Here is a 20389-nt window from a genome sequence, read left to right as displayed (position 1 = left end):
ATCCGCAACTCTAGGCACAACCCCAAGCATCCCAACCTTTTTCTGAACCTCTACCCCAAGTGGGTTTGACTCTAAACCCTCACATTTTTCGGCCATGGCTTCGACCCCCAAGATTAATGCCATTATAAAGCAAACCAGACCAAGCCTACCCATGTTCTAAACTGTATGCAGCATACAAGTTCAAGGGCTTGACTCAGTTTCGGATATTAAGGTTTAGACAGACAGAGGTGTGTGCTGGGAATGTTTAGGTTACAAATGGGAGATGAGTTGTGGGTTGGAGGCAGTGTATATAAAGGGAAATGGATGGCTTAGCTTTTTGGGAGTGAACGTGTGGTTTGAAGATGAGGGGAAGGTTCGTCTGGGACCTGGGTGCTGTTGGGAAGCGGGTCCCATGTGCCATAAAGAGCGATTTATGAGAGGGGGGAGAGGAGGAGTTTAAAGACAGTTTTGGCTCCGACGAGTTGGAGTAAAAGTGTGTCAGTGTCTGTATTTCTCGACATCTGAGCAGGTGAAGCGTGTATGTGGGAGACACCTGTTTTGGCTACTCAATCCTGAGCAGGTGAATCATTCAATGGGAAACACCTGTTTGGCTACAAAATGACAAGGAACTACAACTGGATTCTCTCCTTTCCTATGCGAGTAATGCCTCGAATTCGGATTTAAAAAATATTTCGAATAGTTTTTTTTTTAATTATCATAAATATTTTTTTAAAAAATAAAAAATTCACAATATTATTAAAAATATTTCTTTAATCATTTGATAAAAACAAATAAATTTCATTCGAAATATTTTTTAAATTCTTAATTCGAAAACTAAAACATTTCTCTACATTTGTATTGAGATTTGATATATGCCGGAGTTGTAAAGTATTGGGATTCTGATATCATCGTCAACAACATTATTTATTTTTTCATTCTTTTTATGATTTATATAATTTTATAAGTAACAGCAACTTTATAATTTTTGTAATATTTTTTGGTTTTTATAAGTTTTGTTTGCTAAAAATGTAAATGGACAAATGAAAAAAGTGGTGGGAAAGGCTTTAAACACTCTTTTTCAAAGCCGAATTATATGGTAAGCACCAATTAATCGGAGTTATCAATTCCTGTTTATTTATTAGCCCCTCAAAATTTTAATCCTTATCAAATGAGAATTTATTTTCTTATTTTTTATTTTATTAAAAGAACGCGTTTATATATGATATTCCTGATAGAGCAAAAAGAAAGATAAACACTACATGCAGGTGGAAACATTCATGTAATCCACCATAAAAAGGACATTCTTATTATTTAAAAATAAACTCTTTAATTAAAACTTAGGTGTTCTAATTTTTAAACAAAATACAGTTTAGTAATCTTTACTCCACAGTCATTTTATCACACTTCAAGTCGAGTAATATGCATCTTGGCTCTGATGAAAGTAGAAGATTTGTTCAATTTTCTTAAACTAAATGGTGAAGAATAAAATCAATCCTTGGAATAAGAGGTCGTTTCTCTTTTATCGATGTGTAAGAGTTCAATTAAAATACATCACACCAGTTTCTTGTTGATAACATAATTAAAAATTAAAAGAACATTGCTTAAAAGTAACATAATCATCGTACTAGAATTATCTTATATATTAGAATTATATCCACATCCGCATCCAGATTTATAATATGGTTCAAATGTCTGTTCAGATTAATCCGATTTTAACTCATGTAAGCATTTTGTTTTATTTAATTATACAAAGTCAGATATCTGATTACTATGATTGCAACCGAATATATGCTTATATTTGTCAAAAACTTGTTTTAAAGAGGACTACAAATACAAAATAATATCGTTTCATTTATTTGGTAATTTTGTTTAAAATGTAAAACCCAATATCTATATTTTATAACATTAATATAACCGTACCCATATCCAAGCTGTATGGGCGAGCTAGGACAAAAAAGAGGTGCCCCATTTCCTCTATTATTTTAACTGGCAATGTAAAAAACCAGGCTAGTTTCCAAAAATGATACTTTTGGTTTGAATTGAAAGCATATACAGTTGGCGTAACAGCTACAGCTTGCTAAGAATAGCTGACTACTCATTCCCGTTGTGTCTCTTTTTCATTTAATAGGGCTCAACATTATTATGGGGTTGAGTATTGGATGCGGTATTAATATAGTGTTTGTATAGTCTCCTCTCTATTTCTCTCTAGAGACTAGAGGTAGTGTTTTGAGTCTGTTGTTTGCCATGGAAAAACTCCATGGGATGTGAGAGAATTTTCAGTTGAACGAAGAAGAAGGGGAGGCCGTGGACATTGAAGAGGAGGGAGGGGATTCTAGAAGTCCTTCGCAAGGGTGATCGTAGTTTGATTAGTAAGATTTGGTCATATAAGCAGATTGGAAAGAATATAGTTGAAACTACTATGGCAAAGGTGTGGAGGCTTAGTAAACCTACAACTTTCGCCGAAATGGGGAGAAACACATTTGTTATCACTTTTGCTAACCATGCAGATAAGAACCATGTGGAAAGTGGACAACCATGGTTCTTTGATGGTCATCTGTTTGTGATGAATGCATTCGATGGTTACACCCCACTCAACAAGATGTCCTTTGATGTTGCTGCACTTTGGGTCCAGTTTCACAATCTACCATTGATTGGTATGTCACTGGAGTTGTGGAGTGAAATTGGGAAGTTCTATAGGAGTGTTGGAAGAGGTGGAGGTGGATGCGGATGATGTGGGGTGGGGCATGTTCCTTCGTGTGAAAGTTTTATTAGACTTAAAAAACCAGAGGCTAGGGGACATATAATCACGCTGCAAAGGATGAAAACTTGGATGCCAATCAAATATGAGAACTTGTCGCGCTTTTATTTGCAATGTGGAAGAATTATTCATGAGGGCATTGAATGCCCAATATCTACTTCTTTGGAGACGGATAGTAGGCAGTTTGGAAGCTAGCTTCATGCAAAGTCAGACGGCTGGAACTTCGTGCCTCAAATCAAACATGGAATAGTTTGACGGAGAAGAGTAATCCGCTGGGGAGAGGCAAGTCTACGGCGGTGGAGGGTGGCGAAGTGGTTGCATTCAATTTGATGCATAATGGAGAAGATTCTTCTGATCATTTAGTTATGGGAAGTGTATTTCTTGGCAATAATGCAGGAGGAGATTAGCAGGATCCTAATCCAAAGTCAACTGGAGATAAGGGAGATCTGATTCAAGGATCAAGCCATAAAAATTCGTATCCATTACAGAAGGAAGGTTATGATCATGAGGCTCCAGTAACAGATAATTTGGATGGAAGCGGATTTATTGGTATTTTGAATAATATTGGTGCTGATAGCCTTGGGATGGGCCAGGTGGATGAGAGGGCTTCTTCAGCCTAGGAAGATACGGTATGTGAGGCCCATCAATCTTCCATGATGCCACAGAGGATGTCTACTCAAATACTTGGAAAAAAACGTGCTCAACAGTCAGGGAGTTGTTCCAAGTATCAGACCATGAATGCATGCAAAAAACGTGGTCTTGAAGAAGGATGTAGTGCCTCTCTACCTCTCTACCTCTCTACCAAATGAAGGAAGGAAGAGGAGCAAGTTGATGGGGTGACAGCAGGAGATTCTGTTATGCCACTTACTATGAGTAAAGATCTTGACCATGCTAATTTCACATCGGTAGAGACTGTTGAGCAGCCCTGCTAAACCCAATGATTCTCCTTAGTTGGAACTCTCATGGGCTTGGGAACCCACAGGGAGTTCGAGTACTCACCGATTTAGTCAGAGAGGAAGATCCCAAGGTCTTGTTTTTATAAGAGATCACGTTACATAAAAAAGCAATGGAGAGACTCAAGTATAGATTGGGTTTTGAGAATTGTTTGGTAGTAAGTAGTGTGGGGATGGAAAAAGGGAGATTAATGTGGTTATCAAGAATTCCTCAAGGAGCCATATTCATGCCTCTATCCATGATACTAATGATGCATGCGAACCTTGGTTTATTACTAGGGTATATGGGCAACCTAAGACTCATAGGAGACATGAACTTGGAATCTTATTAGATCCTTAAAGATGCCAAGACATCAAGGATGGCTTTTGATGGGGATTTTAATGAGGTGTTGAGCAGTCATGAGAAAAGTGGAGGGAGAGACAGAACAGATAAGCAGATGCAAGACTTTCGAGCAGAAGTTGATGCATTTAATTGGTGTAACAAAAGAGAAGCTAACCAATGCACCAGTGAGAGACTGGATAGATGTTTGGCTAATCTAAAATGGAAGGCTTTATTCCTAATGGCTAATGTAATCCATGGCAATGTGGCATATTCTGATCATGTGCCAATTCAGTTACAGGTGCAAAATGATAGTTACCAGAAGAGAGGGAAAATGTTATTTCGCTTTGAGACAATGTCGGTGGAGGATAAAAGCTGTCAAATGGTTATTGAGAATGCATGGGTGGGCAGTGCTGAAGAAAGAACAATGGAGGGGGTGATGAGACAGATTAGTAGTTGTAGTGAAAAGCTAGAAAGATGGAATAAAAACAGCTTTGGTCATGTACAGAAAAATCCAAAATAGGCAAAGATGAAGCTCAAGCTTATACAAGATACAGATCCTATGGGACATAATCGAAAGGAAGTAAACAATGCTAGATTATAGGTGCATAAATGGTTGGAAAAGGGTGAGATCATGTGGAGACAAAGGTCGAGGGCTTTATGGCTGATTGAAGGGGATAAAAACAACAAATTCTTCCATCATAAGGCCTCACAGAGAAAAGCTAAAAACATGATTAAGGGTATAAGGGATTCTAATGGGAGTTGGCTTAATACTAGTAATTTCCCTTCCAAGATGAACCATACTTTTGTTACCTTGATTCCCAAAAAGAAAAAGGCTGAGTTAGCATCTGATTTTAGGCCTATTAGCCTTTGTAATGTCATGTATAAGTTGGTGTCAAAAGTGCTTGCAAATAGACTGAAGAGTATTTTACCTAGTCTAATTTCACCTTTACAATGTGCTTTTGTACCACGGAGGTTAATCTCAAATAATGTCTTCATTGCTTATGAACTTGTCCATTTTATTCGAAGGAAGAAGCTAGAAAAGAAGGGTTTTACGTCCATTAAGCTTGACATGAGCAAAACTTACGATCGTATAGAGTGGAAGTTCCTTGAAGCTTTTATGCAGAAAATGGGATTTGGAGCTAAGTGGGTTGGATTGATTATGCATTGTGTGCAATCTGTTTCTTTACAAGTGTGCAATCTGTTTCTCTCTCAATGCTGGTAAATGGGGAGCCTAAAGGTCCAATCTATCCTACTAGACGGTTAAGGCAATGGGATCCCATTTCTCATTACTTATTCCTTTATGCATTGAGAGACTTAGTTCTCTTCTACAAAAAACTTATATGACTGGGGCAGTGGAGGGGATTTGTGTGTGTAGAGGTGCTCCAAAAGTTAATCACCTTATGTTTGCATATGATAGTGTCTTGTTTTGAAGGGCTACTTTACATACCAACTTGAATATAATGCATCTTCTGGATGTTTATGAAAAGACCTCTGGATAGAAGGTGAATAAGGAAAAAACTTCCATGGTGTTCAGCACAAATGTCATACCTAGTCAACAAGCAGAGATCATGTAGTTGTGGAGAGTATTACAATGCTAAATTAAGATAAGTATCTGGGACTTCCTCCCATGGTGGGCAGAGGGAAATACTATGCTTTTTCTTAGCTAAAGAATAAGGTATGGCAAAAACTTCAAGGGTGGAAGGAAAAGCTACTATCACAAGGGGTAAAGAGGTGCTCATCAAGGCTGTAGCCATGTCTACGTCCACCAACACAATGAGTTATTTCAAACTACCTGCTTCCCTATGTACTGAATTGGAGAGCTTTATTGCAAAATTCTAGTGGGGACAAAAGAAAAAGGAGAATAAGATAAGGTGGGTTAGCTGGAGGAAATTGCGTGAATCGAAGGCTAATGGAGGTATGGGCATTAAAGATTTGAAGACCTTCAATATGGTACTCCTAACAAAGCAGGGATAGAGAATTCTTAAAGAGGAGGGAGGACTCATTACTACACAGGATTTTCAAAGCTAAGTATTTTCCTTCTTCTAATTTCAAAGAATCCAAGCTAGGAGCATCACCTTCTTATGTGTGGATGAATATTTGGGAGGCTAAGAGTTTGTTGTTAAAAGGATGCAGATGGAGGATGGGAGATGGAAAGGCCATTAACATGTGGTCAGATTATTGGTTGCCTAGTCATAGATTAATTCTAGCCTTAGCTTCTATTACTCAATCTCAATTGAACTAGACAGTTGTTGACTTGATTGATGAATATACAAGATGGTGGGATGTGGAGAAGGTAAGAAGACTTCTACCTCAAAGATATGCTTATTAGGTACTGAATATAATGCTACCTTTTGTTAGTAGACCTGATAGCATTGTTTGGGAGCATGAGCATAGTGGACAGTTTAGTGTCAATAGTGCTTACAGATTGTTCATGTCCTTTGGTGAGGAGAGGCAGCTTAGTGAGGTCTCATATGGGGAGGAGTAGAGGAGATTGTGGAGGAAAATATAGAAGATGAAAGTACCTAACAAAGTAAAGATTTTTGCTTGCAGGGTGTGCAAAAATGGCTTACGAACCTTGAAAAATCTACAAGCAAAGAAAGTGGTGGAAAATGCAAAATGCAAATGGTGTAAGGAGGAGGAGGAGGACATTAATCATGCTCTCTTATATTATTCAAGCTTCAGAGATGTATTGCAGGCACAACTTGGTTTCTTGCAAGAGAATCAAGTTCAATTAGACTTTCTGCAGGTTTTGGCTCAATTGATTAGAAGAAATAAAACAGGTGAGGTTCAGAAACTATTTTTATGTGCTTGGGGACTGTAGTATAGAAGAAATCAATTGCTCTATGAGAATAAGTGCGTTTGGATGTTAAACTGAATTCAGTTGAGTTGAGATAATAAAATATTGTTAGAATATTATTGTTTATTATTATCATTATTTTGAGATTTGAAAAAATTAAATTGTTTATTATATTTTGTATTGGAATTTGAAAAAATTGTAATGATGAGTTGAAATGAATTGAGATGAGTTTAATTTTCAAACGAAGCGAGTTTATCTCCAAAACAAGCCTTGGATCATGCATTATCAGGTTACAATGAGTTCACTTCTGTAGCATAGGAGAAAAAAAAATTTGGAGAGAGGCTTTTCTAGATATATTGAAATTTCTGAAAATTTTAGAGACCAAGGGATTATAAATTTTTTGTGGGGGCCATTTTTTATATTTATATAATTATAAATAAAATCTAGGGGTGTTTTGAATTTGAAAAAAAAAAATTAAGCACAACATGGGTCTACCATTGGTTTTAGGATGTACAAGTTGCCCGTACTTTGAATAAAAAGTGAAAATCACTATAAAAAAAGAATTGTTATTTCCTTACTTTCTTTTCAAAGAGAACGATTACACATTTTAAAAATTGTATAGATCATTTTTCTAATTAAATATTGTAAAATATATTTTTAAACAAACTAATTTTAAAAAGAAAAAGTATGGATACATAATACCAAAGTTTTGAATACCGTTTCAGTTAAAACACTACAATGAAATATTTCGATATCGGTACCATTTCGATATAATTTATATATAGATAAATTAATTATATATCTATAAATTATATTTCAAAATAACTTCAATGTAACTCTTAAAAAGTTAAAACACATATTTATAAAACTCAATAATATTTCTAAGTTATCAATCCAACTATTAAAAGAAAATAATCACTCATTTTCATCACAAAAATGAGAGTAGAGATTTGATTTTCAGTACTAGAGAAAATGAGATTAAAAAATTTAAGAAAATAGTCTTCCAATATGAGAATTAGAGTGAAAGTTATAAAAATACATTGAAAATACAAAAATCTACTAATTTCGATCGGTATATTGAACTCGACTGGTACACAAAAAACTGGTTGGTATTGACCGAAATGTACTGGTACGACTGGTATTGACTTAATAGGAAATACATTTCTTCTCTATATCGATTACTTCTCGGCACATTAAATACCGACCGTATCGACTAATACGACATGATATTTAAAACTCTGCATAATATCCAATCCAATAATGCGATGGAAGACCAAACAAAATATTTTAATAAAAAGAAATGATATTTGTAATGGATAATCATTATATATATATATATATATTTTTTAAAATATATATATATATAATTTTTATAAAAGAGAAATTTAATTTCTTAATATTAGATTTACACTGATCTTTTTAAAAGGAGTGAGAACTCATAACTTAATGCAGCGAACATACAACTTGCAGGTGAGAAAATCGAAATCTCATTTCATAAAAGAAAGATACTTGAGTTAGTGCCCGATCAAAAGTCGGTGGCTGGGGATCAAAGCAAAGCAGCCGTCATTTTAAAATTGTTTATTTTATAATGTGATTAAAGTACCCAGCTGGGCCATCCATCCACCAACACCAAACTCTCCCAAAGTCAAAAGTTGCTTATTCTTCAGTGACTTTTGAACTTTTTCAAAAGGATCCAGGTGGCGGTGACACTCTTCACACTCCAGTACAGTCCAAGGACGCGGGAGACTTTAGACTACCGACTTCTTGTAGTTTGTCCCTTTTTCGCATTGGTAATTCTTCATGCAGTCCTAAAAGTGTATAGAAGTATTGAATAATTTTTTAAAAAATAAAATAAAATTTTTTATTAAAAAATTAATTTTTTTATATAAATCTCGTATTTATTAATTTTTTTTAAAATAATTATATAATATTTATATATTTACGATTATAACTATCATTTCTTTTCTTGTATTCATATATTCTGAATATCGTAATATCAATCCATTGAGATATGAAAATAATTTGTATCAAGATAAGAGTAAATAATTGACGTGGCTTGCCCATTAACCGTCAAAATGATTTCTATTGGCAAGAGATCAAGGCTTGGAAAATTAGAATTTGAGTTTGGAATGGAAAATGACTGATTTAATGAATTGAGTGATCTATGGCATTTTAATTCAAATATTTTGGTATTAATTAAAAAAATATGATTTAAGCATTTAAAATCATGCAATTCAACTACCTAACCTCAATTGTTTTAATATTTATATAAAATATTCTCGCTTACGAAAAAAATAAATACGATTAAGTTATAAGGTCAATGGTAGTAGTTTGTGCACACTCACAAATTTAATATAAAATATTATTCATCTCTTAACTTTTTCTGTTTAACTTGAAGAAGAAATTCATATTTAGGATTCGTTTGCTAACATATTTATTCTTAAGTATTTTTAGATATTTTCTTTTTAAATATCACTTAAAATACATTCAATTTCAAATTTTTAATTTTTTATTTAATCATTATCTAATTATTACAGTTTTCTCAAGCTCTCAAGTAAAATACAAAAAATAATATAACTTTTTTAAATTTCAAAATAAAAATTATAATTTTATAATATTTTTATTAACATTTTATCTCACATTTCTCAAAACTTAGAGCACTCTCAATGAATTTTTCATCTTATCCTTTAAAATATATCACCAAAACCTACTTTTTCTATTTTACATACTGACTTTTACAATATACCATACATCAGCTTATCTATTTTTTCTTCATATAATTTAAATATTATACTCTTTAATATTTTTTTATTCATTTCAAATATTTTCTCTAATTACCAATGATATCCACATATCTTTTGATATTTACAATATCTCCTCATATACAATATCATATAATTATGTTCTATTTTAAATTAATCCAAATGTATAAATTAAATCAAAATATAAATTAATTTGAAAAATAAATATTTTGTCTGCGTTCAGAAAACAGTTCACTTGAAGATATGAAATTGTTATTCGAAAGGAACTCAGAAGCTAAAAATCATTATTTGAGCAAAACTCGGTGCCTATGGGTGTTATCTGAGAGAAATACAGAGTCTTTGACACTAAACAAATAAGAAAACATGGGAAAGAGAGAGCGAGAGGGGGGCCTAAAATGAAGATAAAAGATTGTAAAGAAATGGAAAAACCAGACGAGGAGAGAGAAATGAATTAAAAATATTTTACACGGATGAACAGTTCTCTCTAGATGTAGCGGGATCACTATAGCAAAATGGAAAATAAAGATGAAATACAACATCTATTGTAGGTCATTTTTTAACAAATTTCTTTATATTTTAAAGAAAAATATACTATAGAGCATCCATTGAGAGTGCTCTTAATAAAACATCTTAACTCATATTATTTTACTATTATTTATAGATATACTAAGATATTCTAACTATTGAACGGATTTAATGGATGTTTTAAATTTTCTCCCTTCAAATTCAACATAATGGGATTTAAAAAAAAAAAATCTCGACATAACGGTGGGAAAGTTCATATCTGATTAATTCTACCACATTCTCGTAGAGGAGAAAATTAATATTCATTTGTCAAATGTAAAAAAGAAAAGAAAAGAAAACTAAACTGCTTTTGAATTCACTAGAAATGGCTCTAATTGGCGTGAAATTGACCGGAATTTGTCTGAACCGGCTGATTCATCCTATCTGTGAAATTCTTAAAAATACACTAAAATTAATTCAATTTTCGATTAGTCCGAATTCCACTGTCCAGCTCCATTAGAATTTCCCAGGTGCTCTCTAAGGCCCAACTGTCATTACGCAGCTCCATTTTTCAATTTCATCATCCCGTATAAATGCAACTTTTTCCTTTATTTATTTATTTATTTATTTCTTTTTATGTATATGTGCCATTTATGCAACTTGTTATAACACCACTCCTCCTAAATTGGAAAACTAGTAAAATCTATACGTTAATTGCGAACACAAAATTCTAAGGTGAGATTTAGATAGTGAGGTAAAATGAGACAGTTAAAAGTTGTATAAAATATTGTTAAAATATTATTTTTTAATCTAATTATTATTTTAAAATTTTAAAAAATTAAATTATTTGTTAAATTTTATGCAATAAAGTTGTAATGATTAGATAATATGAGTTGAAATAACTTTTGTATCCTAAATTCCAACCCGGTGCTAAGAAATTTGTTTGTCAAAACATGAAAGTCCAGAGGCTAATTTTACAAGTAAAATCGGTAAGTTTCAGTGAATTTGACTTCGAAACACACCGCCTCATCGTTATACACCAGCTGTTGGCTATAGATTAGAGAAATACTGGATCAGAAAACATCAGATATCAAATGATCACCTGATTAGAGAAGTCAGATCAAACCCACCGAACGTAACTAACACAACAAAAAACAAAATATATGTTTTTTTAAATCAAAATCTATCCCTATCAAAGTACATATGTTATAAATTCTTGTCATCACCCAAGTCGAAATATGAAAATAATATACATCATAACACTGAAGGAGGCAATGAATTCATTCTTGATTCAAATACCCCTCATCCTGCTCTACACTTGGGGAAATAGAGTTCAGGTCAATGCCCTGAGTTGGACAAACTTCAGATTCGTTTGATGTTGTAGTGCACTCAGACCCAGCAGGAGTTGCCACTGAAGACGAACCTGATGGTGCCATTGCGACTAAAGAAGAATCTTTTCTACATTCCTTCGAGAAACAGGATATCTTAATGTTGGGAAAATTGAGGCGGGCACTGGAACCATACATGGCTCTTGCAGCTTCATCATAAGCAAGTGCAGCTGCAATGGCAGTAGGAAAAGTACCTAGCCAAAGTCTACTCCCCCTGTTTGGCTCCCGAATTTCTGCAACCCACTTCCCCCATGTCCTCTGCCGAACACCTCTGTAGTTACATCGCGAGTTCTCTGGGCCTCCCTTACCTTTCATACATCCCTTCTTCGAACCCTTGGCAGGAATTTTCCGAACTGGTTTATCCTCATTGTTGCAAGCATCGAGTTGATCATTATATTCTTTCCAGTTCGAAAGTATGGAGGCCAGGGATTTAGATCCATCCCCTCTAGTATGAGTTTGATCCAACTTAATCATGCAAATTGAAGTTAGAAATGAACAGAAAAGCCAAAAGAACTTCGTCGATTACCCTGCAAATGTTAGAAAGATTGACTTTGATTTTAGAACAGAAAACATTCATCATAAAACTAAATTGACTTAAATAGTTATCAACGGGCTAAAACTACAAAGTAAGAGCAGATCAATAACCAGGGGATAAAATCCAAAGACAAAAGAGAAGCTTCCCTGCAGCAAACTGGCTCAATGGAAAACTACAGTGTAAAATCGGGCTACCACACACTTGTAAAATTACATAAGAGCTTAAGCTTTTCTACGCAAAATATATTACAAAAATTCTAATTGCCTGAAGGGTGAACTTTCCCTTCGAAGAGAGAAGTGCCTTCAATATGAAATATTTTCATAAGTAAAAAAAAATAATGCACGACTGATGCATTTGTGCAAAATAGATACGCAAATTGAATGTAGACAGTGCAGGGTAAAAAAAAAAGTAGAATTGTACACAACTCCAAAAAAGGAATGTTTTAATTGACCAAGCCCACTCCTTTAGGTCCACTCCAGAAAAGGGGAAAAACAAGCCAAAGGCAAAGAAAGACTACTGGACCAACGGGTACCCCAAGATATGAATGCAGAAGCTCCCCCAATGAACAAGAGAAGCAAGATCACTAACATACAGCTACATAGACCACTAGAACCAATAGCAACCCCAAGAAATAAACTAACTCAAACGTAAGCTTAGAAGCAAAATCGCACACTTCCAATGATGTAGCCATCCTAAACATCAATCTAGGAACCACAATGTATCATCCAGGCGTAAACAACAACATAAGATAAAAGTCCATACTCAAATTTTGAACCCAAACTGATCTTTATGCTAGATCTGGCTCTAAAAGGAACAAATTTGAAAAGATAGAAATAAAACCGTTACCTTATATTGCCACTGAAGCTCAGAGGCAGTGCCTAGATTGTGCTACAAGAAACATATAAAGAAAAACCATTTTAGGGTTAGGGCTTAGAGAGAGAGAGATAGAGAGCGAAGAACTAAAGGGTGCTTATATACCTCGCGGCTCCGACTGAGCTCATCGGAGGGGGTTGGGGGAGTCTTGGATCTGGGCGATGGTAACTACATGTCGAAGCAACAGAATTTCAGAAATGGAAAACCCTAAGGATATCGACTTTTGCAGATTTTGTTATATGCCGCCGCCGCCAAACAAAAGAATCTCGCGGTATATACGCCGTTATGCAAATTAGAAGCCCAGCCCATGATAGTAGTAATGGGCCGAGATCTCTTTGTTCTTTGACTCTTACTCATAGATGATAACATTGCGTCCATAATACGGATCAAGATGTTTTAAGTTTTTATTTAAGAGCTTTGCTATTCTTCATTTCATATCCCATACACTATTTTTTTTTTATTCTTATGAAGTTAATTGAGTTCTTCTAGTCATTATTCCTACACTACATATTTATTAAAAAAATATTTATATATATATATAATCATGTGGTCTGTGGTGCATAAGATGATGAGTATAATTTTTTTTTATTCAAAGACTTTTAATATAAGAGAAGAGTAATACTAGATAAAAATCTCAAATGTACAAATTTTGTACAAATCTTTTGTAAAATTGTGGGCACAGGGCTCCTTCAAGAAAAAGTGAGTTTTTCATATTTCTCTGCAGTGGGGTTCACTGTTTATAAAGAGTTTGTATGAAGTTTGTGAGTTTGAGGCCTGTATATATCATTTCTCATAAAAGAAATAGACAGCATTAACTATATTTAATATCTATATATTCCACTTAAAATCTTCAAGTTTAGACAAAAATCTAAGAAATCTTTTTCAATCCTCTAAAATTTATTACAGAAATGATATTTGCAGTCCTATGTATGCAAGTTTCAGGCATTCTTTTTAAAAAAATAGAGAAATTTGAGACCCATATGAAAAAATAATTTTGTTAATGATGAATCCCACTTTTTACAAAAAAAAAATAAATAAATAAAAGCCACGCGGAATTTGCATATCTAAAACTATATCTAGCATTACTTAACTTATTATTATAAAATTAAAGAAATGATAGTTGAGTCGTGAGTGGTCAAGCGCCGTTCAATCACTTTGAAAAAATGAATAAATACAGGACTTTCATGAAAAAATAATAATTTTTTAATAAGGGATCATACTATTTTTCAAAGCGACTGCACGACGCTTGCACACTCCATAATTTCATATAGCATTACTCTTATAATTATTGTGGTAGGTTCTATTATAAAGAGTGGATTGGTTTTCCAAATCTCCTGTGCTTGGTCTTCTTGTATTTGGTATTTGGGAGGGTTAGAGCATTAGTATTAGTCTATGTATATGCATATGCAAAATCATATATTTTGCATAACTATTTTGTCATTCAAACAAAATTCTTACATTGACTTATGCATATTTGAGATAAAATAATATTATTATTTTATTATTATTAATTTTTTACTAAAATTAATTTTTTATATATTATATTAAAAATATAATAAAATGAAAAAAATATATATAATATATTATAATAATAAAATGAACGTGTAGGTAAAAGTTTATTGTGTTGTTGAAGGAGGGAGCAAAAGAAAGAATTGTGAGAGAGAGAATGGGAAGAGAGATAAATAATGATTAAAATATCTTTTATAGAATGAATAGTAATTATCTAAATTTAGATAAATATTATTCATAATTAACTAAATATATATATATAAGTTAATATTAAAAATTTTAAGATCATATTATATAAATATAACTTTATATATATATATAGATCAATATAAATGCTCTTATCAATTACAACCGATCAATTAATTAAACAGTCAACATCAAAAGAAACAGAAATAGTATAGAAGTAGATGAAAAAAGAAAATATCCCCAAGTTCTAATGATCACGTGGATGAGGGGAAGTAGGTGGCTAACAAGAGGACAGATGAAAGAAATTCTCCCCGTGCTATGGAGAGAGTAGATGAGTCATCATAGCAATCACATCTGGCTGTGTGTCACAGCTCATTGCTCAAATTTTAGGAAGAAATTTCACCCTTTTTTGTAAGAGTAATGTTAAAGAAAAATTATTATAATAATATATATTTTATATTTATTACGTAGTTGATTCTGGTTGATTATTTTTAATATTCATTTGGAAAGATATATGGTCTATATAATATCACATCATATATACAAAATGAATATTTTTAATAATGACTTCTATTTATATTTATTTTTTTTACAAAAAGTGTCCCGCAATGATTATTATAGGAAAATCATTTGACAACCCTATCTCCCTAAACAGTTCTCTACAATTTTTTTATTTTATCAACAAAATAACTCTTTTTCCTATTGTCAGTCATATTTCTTATAGCTGAAATTTGATAAAATATCACCATTGAGAATTCGATTTTTTTTTTTTTTTTTTGAATTTTGACCATTTGGGAAAAATGGCTATTTTTTTTAAAAAAATATTATCATTACTGAACCACTAATTCTGAAAACAATTACTGCTTCGAGAGATAAATAATTTTTAAAAAATCTTGTTAGATATGAAAAGTTGAAAACACAAGGACAACAAATAATTGAGTAGTTGAGAAAATGTGAAAAGAAATAAATTATTAAAAATTAATATTGTTAAAATTTAAGAAAGATTATTTAAATGGAATAAAAAACAAATAGAATGTGTGGTGTAGGAAATTTTGAAAAAATGAGGAATCAAAATAGAGAAAGGTGTTCAATAGTCCTTTTGTTTTTCAGATGAGATGAAATAAATTAAAATAAAAATTAAAAGTTAAATAAAATATTATTAGAATATATTTTTTAATATTATTTTTATTTTAAAATTTTAAAAAATTAAAATTTTAATTTTATTTTATATAAAAATTTAAAAAATTTATAATAATTAAATAAAATAAGATAAAATGAGAATATTAAAAAAAAAATGACCCAGTTACATCTAGATAACTATCACCTACTAGATAATAATTAGAAGGGTCCAAAAACTTCAGGGCCCACTATATCAGTTAATGTGTTACTTTACTCAACCACGCTTTCTCAATAATGCCAAGCAATAATTATAGCATGAGTTCCACACGTTTAATGTCCAGGATTATAATACGAGAAACCAATGGAGCATTTTCTGAAGTAGCAGGTAAATAAATAACACTTTGGACTGTTCTTGATGTCTTATCAGCTCAATAATATGATTAAGAATGTAAAAATAGCATATTAGGATCCCACATAAAAGCAGCATAATTTGTCTTGTTGGTTACACATATGTGCCGCAGGCGAGAAAAGCCAATTTCACGTGGAGCTCACCTGATAGAAGGTTAATTAAAGAATGAAACTACACAAAATGCGTTATACCTGTAAAGGGCGCACTCCGTGATCAGTTTGAGTACTTCTCTATAGTACAAATTTTAAGGACGGACAACTTAGTGGCAGACAGATTGAAAAGGACGGCATTAGCAAAAGATGATGCAGAATTACCATAGGAGGTACAAAGGAGGCTGATCGAAATACCAGCCGTTAGAATCACATTAACACAGGTGGGCTCTGGGATGCCACAATGGGCCATCAAGATAGAAAACTACCTAGAGACAAGGAAGCTCCCCAAAGGAAAGGAGGCAGCGAGGAAGATCTGGAGGAAGGCGGCGCGATTTGTTAAAATCAGCGACGTCTTGTACAAAAAAGGTTTCACAACATCCATACTAAGGTGCATCTCATCCGAAGAAGCGAAGTATGTCCTCACAAAAATATACGAGGGCGACTGCCGTAACCATTTGGGCGAGAAGGCCTTAGCAAGGAAAGCCCTGAGGACAGGATATTATTGACCCAACGCCCTTAGGGACACGAAGCAGTTCGCCAAGAAATGCACTCAGTGTCAACCGTATGCCCCAGTCCCATACTGCCCACCATAAAAGTTATCCTCCATCACCTTTCCATGGCCTTTTGCCTAGTGGGGGGTCGACTTGGTCAGATCGTTCCCACCAGGAAAGGGCGGGGCTAAGCACATGATAGTAGCGGTAGACTACTTCACGAAATGGGTGGATGCAGAAGCTCTAGCCATCATAATAGTCAAAGTCGTCACCAGGTTCTTATGTAAAATCATTGTGTGCAGATTTGGGATCCCCAACATTATAATCTCCGACAACATGAGGCAACTCGATTCGGAGCATTACAGGGCGTGGTACCATGAACTCGGGATAAAAGTAAGATACTCATCACCTGGGCATCCTCAAGCAAACGAGCAAGCAGAATCGACAAATAAATCCCTACTTGGGATCATGAAAAAAAAAGTTAGGCGACCAGAAAGGCGAGTGGGCAAAAGAGCTTCCAGGGGTCTAATGGGCCTATAGAACTTCGATGAAGACCCCAACAAGGGAGACACCTTTTACATTGATGTTCGGAAGTGAAGCAGTCGCCCTCACGGAGGTTGGCCTACCCACTTAGCAGACCAGCCACTTTGACCAGGCGGAGAATGACCAGGCTCTCGGCAAACAACTAGACCTGCTCAAAGAAATAAGAGAGGTTGCAGAGGTCCAGAACATCCTTAGCAAGAGAAAGGCTGAGCAATACTTCAACCAACGTGTCAAACCAGAACATTCAAGGTCGACAACCTAGTCTTGAGGGAAACAGGGGTCACAACCCAAGACGAAGGCAAGCTCGGCCCACAGTGGGAAGGGCCCTATGTAGTGGCTGCCAGTAACCGTCCAGGATCATACAGGCTTAAAGAGAGGGAGGAAAGGGAGCTACAACACCTGTGAAATGTCGAACACCTAAAAAGGTTCTACCCTTAAAAAGCTTATTTTTACGCATTTATTTTAAACACAATTTTTCGTTTTTCAGAATATATATTTTGATGGAACTCAAGGCAATAAAAGTGGGTAAGCATTTAGCTCATAACCAAAACGAAAATAGAGGTCAAAAGACCCCACAACCCTCTCATCAGTTAGTCACCAAAGGTCGAGTTACATCCTCGCGGTGCAACCAAAACAGACATGGAGGTTAAAAGATCCAACGACCCCCTCATCAGTTAGCCACCAAATATCAAGTTACATACTCGGGATGCAACCAAAACGGTCGTGGAGGCCAAAAGACCCCACGACCCTCTCAACAGTTAGCTACCAAAAGTCGAGTTACATACTCACGGTGCAACTAAAACGGGCGTGGAGGTCAAAAGACCCCATGACCCCCTCATCAATTAGCCACCAAAGGCCGAGTTACATACTCGTGGTGCAACCAAAATGGGCGTGGAGGTCAAAAGACCCCACGACCCCCTTAACAGTTAACCACCAAACATCAAATGGCACACTCATGTTGCAACCAACGAAGGCGTAGTGGTCAAAAGACGCCACGACTTCCTAACAGGTACCCACCAGGCTCAAGTACAATTCACAAGGCAAGCCCAAGGGCGTGGGAGCCAGAAGACCCCACAGCCAGCTGTTGACTAGCTTTCCCAACAAGTAGTCACCTACAACAGATGTTTGGATAAACAAACTAAGCTACCAAGAGGCGAAAGCAAAACCACATGGAGTAACAAAGCAGTGCAATTGTTCAGAATAAACCCAAAAATTACATACAAAAGGTAAGGCATATTCGAGGGCCACAAAAGAAAATAACATGTTCAGGTATAACATCCAAAAATCACGAAAAGCCCCAAACAGGGGCACTACATCCATCACAAACAAATGAAAAATTCATTATGGCGGCAGGGGATGGGGGAATGCGTCAGGCATCTCTTTGCGCTCCAAAGTGTCCAGGAATCGACAAGACACCTCATCAAGTTGGAACTGCTTCAAGTCCAGCTCCGACAAGTTAGTGTGAGGTTTAGCCAACAGGTGAGTCTACAAGCGAAGTATACCAGCCATGTAACCATACCAAAAAGCATGATCTCTGATAGATGGCATGACGGCCAACTGAGGGTGTAGATGGACTAGCTCCCCTTTGGCCGAAGCTAATTGTGCTCCCAACTCTCCCAATTGATGCTTTTGCTCTTTGGCAGTATCACTCAGGTGACGCAAACTCCGAGTTATGTTGTCTTGAGTGGCGTCAACATCCTGCCCCACCTTTTTATACTCAGCAAATCTGGACTGCAACCTCTCATAATCGCCTTTCAACTCGGACAACTGGAGATTGAACTACTTACATTCCTCCACATGCGACGCTTTTTCCTCCAACAGTTTGAGGGCAAGCCTCTTATGCTTATCTTCCAAAGTAACCAATGCTCGAGTAGACTCTTGAGAATGCAGCTCGGTGTCCACCTATGACTGCTTGGAGGCGACCAAAGCCTCATTCAACCTTAACACTTGGGCCTGAGCAAATACCCTTTCATATTATGCTTATTTTAAGATGAAACTGTCAAGTGCTTGGATGTTTTGAGCTCGAAGCAATTCGTTGTGAAGCTCACACACCTCATCTCGAAGGAACTCAAGATCAGCCTCCAAGTGGCAGATGTGCCCGTCCACCGCTTTCAAGTACCACTCCATTTTGGTCTTCTCATGCTTGAGTCTGGTCATCTCCTTCTTGGCGTAATACCCAAACTTTCACACCGTTCCTTAACGTCATACTCTAGTTCGGCACGCTTGTCGATGATCCATGCCACCAACTCATCAACACCCTACAAAAGCAAATGATTAAGAAGATGCCCCAATGCAAAAGTAAGTAAGTATGTTAAGCAAAAGAAAAAACAATATCGGAGAAAGCATGGCCGGTAAGCGCTTAAACATATCCACGACCGACTCCGAGGGAGAAGAAGCACACCAGGGATCAGCCTCCTCAACCCCACCTGGTACTTCAACCATAACAACCCCCTCCGGTGCGAGGGGTGTAGGGATAGCTGAGGGAACGTTCAAATTCCCCAACCTAGTCATTGACGCCCACAAATCTTCAACACGCCCCCTTGAACTTTTAGCCTACCCTTCAAGGTTGGCACAATCCAAACTCTCGTTGCCCCTGTCTCTGGGGTTAGGCCTGCCATCTTCTAAGGGAGCTCCATCACCCTCCGGAGGAGTGGGGAGCTCCTCCTTGCCGCCAAAGGAGGAGGGATAGGGAGAAGGGATCGAGACCCGCTTTGGGTCTGTAACCAGGGTCTCACCCCCAGAAGTAGTCATAGGAAGCGACCTCGGCGTAGACCCTTGCTCCCCCCAATCATCTTCAGCATGGGTCTGGGCATCGCCATTTAAAACAACTGCAGGCACCCTAGCCCCTTCCAATCCCATTGAAAATTTGCTATACATATCCGCTGAAAGGTTGCCAACACTAGGCATTGATGTTGGTGAGAATAGAGATGGAAATTCGAAGGGCAGAATACTCAACGATTTAGTTCCCTTGGCGGGCAAGTCAAAATCAAAAGGCAGGCAAATCAAAATCAAAAGGCGTTGCCAAGTCCTCAAGGGCTTGCCCCATGAGCTCAATGAGGTCATCGAGACCTAGCAACAAAGGAGTAGAAACCTTTACCGGAGAGTTTTT

The 20389-nt window shown here is 35.7% G+C and overlaps 1 protein-coding gene across 3 annotated transcripts; it reads right to left on the bottom strand.

Moving 5' to 3' along the window:
* Window positions 1–11146: 11146 nt before the first annotated feature.
* LOC109000308 (putative dehydration-responsive element-binding protein 2H) lies at window positions 11147–13121 on the bottom strand. 3 transcript variants are annotated; one of them, XM_018977140.2, is made up of 3 exons: window positions 12977–13121; window positions 12845–12886; window positions 11147–11990 (listed from the first exon to the last, which is right to left on the bottom strand). In XM_018977140.2, the coding sequence occupies exon 3, from the start codon at window positions 11935–11937 to the stop codon at window positions 11356–11358; it is 582 nt and encodes a 193-aa protein (XP_018832685.1). In that variant the 5' UTR covers window positions 11938–11990; window positions 12845–12886; window positions 12977–13121; the 3' UTR covers window positions 11147–11355. The 3 variants fall into 3 exon arrangements, with proteins under 3 accessions (XP_018832685.1, XP_035551211.1, XP_018832686.1); XM_035695318.1 differs by having other exon boundaries at window positions 12845–12876; window positions 12977–13113; XM_018977141.2 differs by lacking the exon at window positions 12845–12886 and having other exon boundaries at window positions 12977–13113.
* Window positions 13122–20389: the final 7268 nt, after the last annotated feature.

Source organism: Juglans regia, chromosome 10, assembly GCF_001411555.2.
Source record: "Juglans regia cultivar Chandler chromosome 10, Walnut 2.0, whole genome shotgun sequence".
NCBI classification, from domain to species: domain Eukaryota; kingdom Viridiplantae; phylum Streptophyta; class Magnoliopsida; order Fagales; family Juglandaceae; genus Juglans; species Juglans regia.
Note: the sequence above shows the minus strand (reverse complement) of the source record. Positions and strands in the feature narration are given on the sequence as shown.